Source organism: Calidris pugnax, unplaced genomic scaffold (assembly GCF_001431845.1).
Source record: "Calidris pugnax isolate Ruff unplaced genomic scaffold, ASM143184v1 scaffold535, whole genome shotgun sequence".
Classification (NCBI taxonomy): domain Eukaryota; kingdom Metazoa; phylum Chordata; class Aves; order Charadriiformes; family Scolopacidae; genus Calidris; species Calidris pugnax.
This window is the reverse complement of record NW_015091323.1, coordinates 163,491-167,329: the sequence shown is the minus strand read 5'-3', so window position 1 is coordinate 167,329 and position 3,839 is coordinate 163,491. Positions and strand designations below refer to the sequence as shown.

The following is a 3,839-nucleotide window of genomic DNA, read 5'->3' as shown; positions in this document are numbered from 1 at the left end:
GCTCATCCTGCAGAGATCATCGAAGAGGTTATGAAGGAGGATGGTTTCCAGCTGGATCCGGCCCCTGTCTTGCCTAAAGCGCTGCCCAAAGGCTCAGCCAAGCTGGTGGCTCGTGGCTCCAGCCCCGTGGTGGCCCCTCGGCCCCCTCTGGCCGCCGGGCTGGCGCCGTACGGGTCCGTGGTGCTGCCGGCCGACACGCGGTCACCCCAGCTCGCCCAGAGCCTCAGCACCCTCTCGCTGTCGCCCAAGCTGGTGCCGCGGGGCACAACGGGCACCGGCGGGCGTCATCGCTGGTCTCCGGCCACCGGGCAGAGCAAGGACCAGCTGGAGGAGCTGCTGGAGCCGCCCAAGCTGGTGATCACGGAGCAGCCCAAGCAGCGGGGCATGCGATTCCGCTATGAGTGCGAGGGCCGCTCGGCCGGCAGCATCCTGGGCGAGAGCAGCACCGACGCCAGCAAGACGCTGCCGGCCATTGAGGTGAGCAGCTCAGAGGCAGCCCAGCATGGGCAAGCTGAGGCTTTTGGGGGGTGGCAGAAGAGTTTTGGGGGGCTGCCAGAGCCCCGTGGGTGCTGGACAGGACGCTGCCAGAGCCGCGTGGGTGTCACGGGCTCGTGTCTCCCCAGCTGCTGAACTGCCAGGCCATCCCCGAGGTGAAGGTGACGGCGTGCCTGGTGTGGAAGGACTGGCCCTATCGCGTCCACCCCCACGGCCTGGTGGGCAAGGACTGCAGCAACGGGCTCTGCGAGGTCGTCCTCAAGCCCCAGACCAACCCCAAGCACAGGTAGGCAATGCCAGGGTGAGCCTGCAGGCAGGGAGCTGTGCTGGGCGGCATCGGGGACCTCGCATGGGGATGCGGGCATCAGCTCGTGCCAAGGACAGGTTTTGGGGGGATTTCCCTGGGAAGTGGGAGGCTGGGAGGGACAGGACACCTGGGTCCTTGGGGGTTTTGGATGGGGGGAGCTGCCTCCCCAGCGTGTCTCTGCTCCCCGGCAGCTTTAGCAACCTGGGTATCCAGTGTGTGAAGAAGAAGGAGATCGAGGCGGCGATAGAGAAGAAGCTGCAGTTGGGCATTGACCCCTTCAAAGGTGGGGGCTCAAGCAGAGCCAGTTTTGGGGGCTGAGACCCTGTCGCTGCAGGGGATCCGGGTCCCGTGGGGATGTCCCCAGCCCTTCCATGTGGGGCCACTGACTATCCCCTCTCCTCTCCCCAAGCCGGTTCCCTCAAGAACCATCAGGAGGTGGACATGAACGTGGTGAGGATCTGCTTCCAGGCCTCCTACAAGGACGGTTCCGGGCAGACACGGCACCTCAGCCCTGTGCTCTCAGAGCCCATCTTCGACAAGAGTAGGTGGTGGCGGTGGGACTTTGTGCCTCTGGTTGGGCCACCAGACCCCCAGAACCCTCCCTGGGCTGGGTGGTGACGCTGCACCATCCAGTTCCTCGCTGGGGATCGGCTCGGGCTGCGGTATTTGGCCGGGGTTGGTCCCATGTGGCCAGTGGGGATTTGTCCCTTGTGCCCGGGGTGGGGTTGTCGCCTCCATCCCATGAGGCTGGTTGGGAAGAGACGATGCTGAATGTCCCCACTGCCCGAGCCTGGTCACAGCCTGAGCCGTGGCGCTGCCCGCAGAGTCCACCAACACCTCGGAGCTGCGGATCTGCCGGATGAACAAGGAGAGCGGTCCCTGCACGGGTGGCGAGGAGCTCTACCTCCTCTGCGACAAGGTCCAGAAAGGTACCGGGGACGAGCTGGGAGCTCTGCGACCCTGAGGGCGTCTTTAGGAGCTGGATTACACCCCCTTGGGAAGCCAGGATGGGGGTGAAGGAGAATGATGGATGCTGGAGCTGCTGGAAGAATTTGGGGATGGGTCCAAACGGGGTTGGGAGCTGGGAGCTGCCAACTTCCCCAGGCTTCTAACCCTTCCCTGGGTGTTGGAGGGGGGAACTGGGTGCTGGAGAGGAGAGCAAGGGGGTCCTGCAGCCTCCCAGCCCCTCTGCTGGAGGGGAAGGGCCCCTGGGCTGGAGGGGGAGGACCCAGCACCAGAGAGAGGACCCTAAATCAGGGTGGAGAGCAGGAAGGGGGGGACCTGGGTGCAGGAGAGGTGACCTCAGGGTGCTGGAGTGGGGACCCCAAGTGTCGGTAAGTGACTTTGAGGGCTGGAGCTGGGGGGGGTCCTGCCACCTTGCTGACACCCCCCTCCCAATGCCGGCAGAGGACATCGCGGTGGTTTTCCGGAAGGAGACGTGGGAGGCGCGGGCGGATTTCTCGCAGGCCGACGTTCACCGCCAGGTCGCCATCGTCTTCAAGACGCCGCCCTACCAGCACCTGGAGCTGGCGGAGCCCGTGGAGGTGGAGGTTTTCCTGCAGCGCCTCACCGATAGCGTCTGCAGCGAGGCCTTCCGCTTCACCTACCTGCCCACCGACCACGGTACCGCGCGGCCACCGCACGGCCAGGGGCACAGCGGGGACAGGGACAGGGACAGGAGCCCTGGGGTTGGGACATGGCACGTGGGATGGGACCTGGGCCGCTGGGAGTGGGATGAGAGGGAGTGGGGACACCCCAGGTGTGACGTCAGTCCCCAGGAGGGGACAAGGATTTGAAGGATGGGGACACGGGGTGGGGACAGGAGCCCTGGGGTTGGGATGTGGCCCTTGGGATGGGGACCTGGGTCACCGGGATGGGGATGAGAGGGACTAGGGACACCCCAGGTGTGACATCAGTCCCCAGGGGACAAGGATTTGAAGGATGGGGACACGGGGTGGGGACAGGAGCCCTGGGGTTGGGATGTGGCCCTTGGGATGGGGACCTGGGTCACCGGGATGGGGATGAGAGGGACTAGGGACACCCCAGGTGTGACATCAGTCCCCAGGGGACAAGGATTTGAAGGATGGGGACACGGAGTGGGGACAGGACGCCCAGGGTTGGGACATGCAGTGGGGACAAGAGCCCTGGGGTTGGGATGTGGCCCTTGGGATGGGGACCTGGGCCACTGGGAGGGGGATGAGAGGGACTAGGGACACCCCAGGTGTGATGTCAGTCCCCAGGGGACAAGGATTTGAAGGATGGGGACACGGAGTGGGGACAAGACCCCCAGGTTTGGGATGGGGACAGGAGCCCTGGAGTTGGGATGTGGCCCTTGGGATGGGGACAGCCCACTTGGGATGGGGACGGGCCACTTGGGATGGGGACGGGCCACTGGGAGCAGGATGGGAGGGAGTGGGGACAGGACCCCCAGGGTTGGGATGGGGACAGGAGCCCTGGAGTTGGGACATGCAGTCGGGGACAGGAGCCCCAGGGTTGGGATGGGGACAGCCCACTTGGAATGGGGCCACTGGGAGCAGGATGAGAGCGAGTGGGGACACACCAGGTGTGATGTCGGTTCCCAGTATGGGGACGAGGATTTGAAGGATGAGGACATGGAGTGGGGACAGGACCCCCGGGGTTGGGATGGAGACAGGCCCCCAGGACGGGGACATGGAATGGGGACAGGACCCCTGAAGCTGGGACATGCAGTGGGGAGGGGACCCCCCAGGGTTGGGATGTGGCCCTTGGGATGGGGGGACAGCCCACTTGGGATGGGGACACGGGGTGGAAACGGGGACAAAGCCTGCGGGGTGGGAATGGCTCTCTCCAGGCTGGGGACAGGCTCCCAGCACGGGGACAAGGCTGAGGGGGTGGGGGGGACGCTGTGGGGGGGACACTGGTGCTTATCCCCCCCCACAGACGCCTACGGGGTGAATGTGAAGAGGAAGCGGGGGATGCCCGACGTCCTGGAGGAGCTCTCGGGCTCAGGTGGGTGCCAGCAGGGCCCCCCACCCCACTTCCTGGGGGGCATGGGGGC

General features: G+C 65.6%; 1 protein-coding gene across 1 annotated transcript in view; it reads left to right on the top strand.

Moving 5' to 3' along the window:
- Nucleotides 1–17: 17 nt before the first annotated feature.
- The window catches only part of RELB (v-rel avian reticuloendotheliosis viral oncogene homolog B), a 5,616-nt gene continuing 1,794 nt past the window's right edge, over nt 18–3,839 (top strand). The window contains exons 1-7 of the mRNA XM_014960944.1: nt 18–477; nt 624–781; nt 994–1,085; nt 1,212–1,343; nt 1,627–1,731; nt 2,210–2,425; nt 3,722–3,790. Of these exons, the coding sequence (XP_014816430.1) occupies nt 31–477; nt 624–781; nt 994–1,085; nt 1,212–1,343; nt 1,627–1,731; nt 2,210–2,425; nt 3,722–3,790 (1,219 nt within the window). The 5' untranslated portion in view covers nt 18–30. The remainder of the gene's footprint in view (nt 478–623; nt 782–993; nt 1,086–1,211; nt 1,344–1,626; nt 1,732–2,209; nt 2,426–3,721; nt 3,791–3,839) is intronic.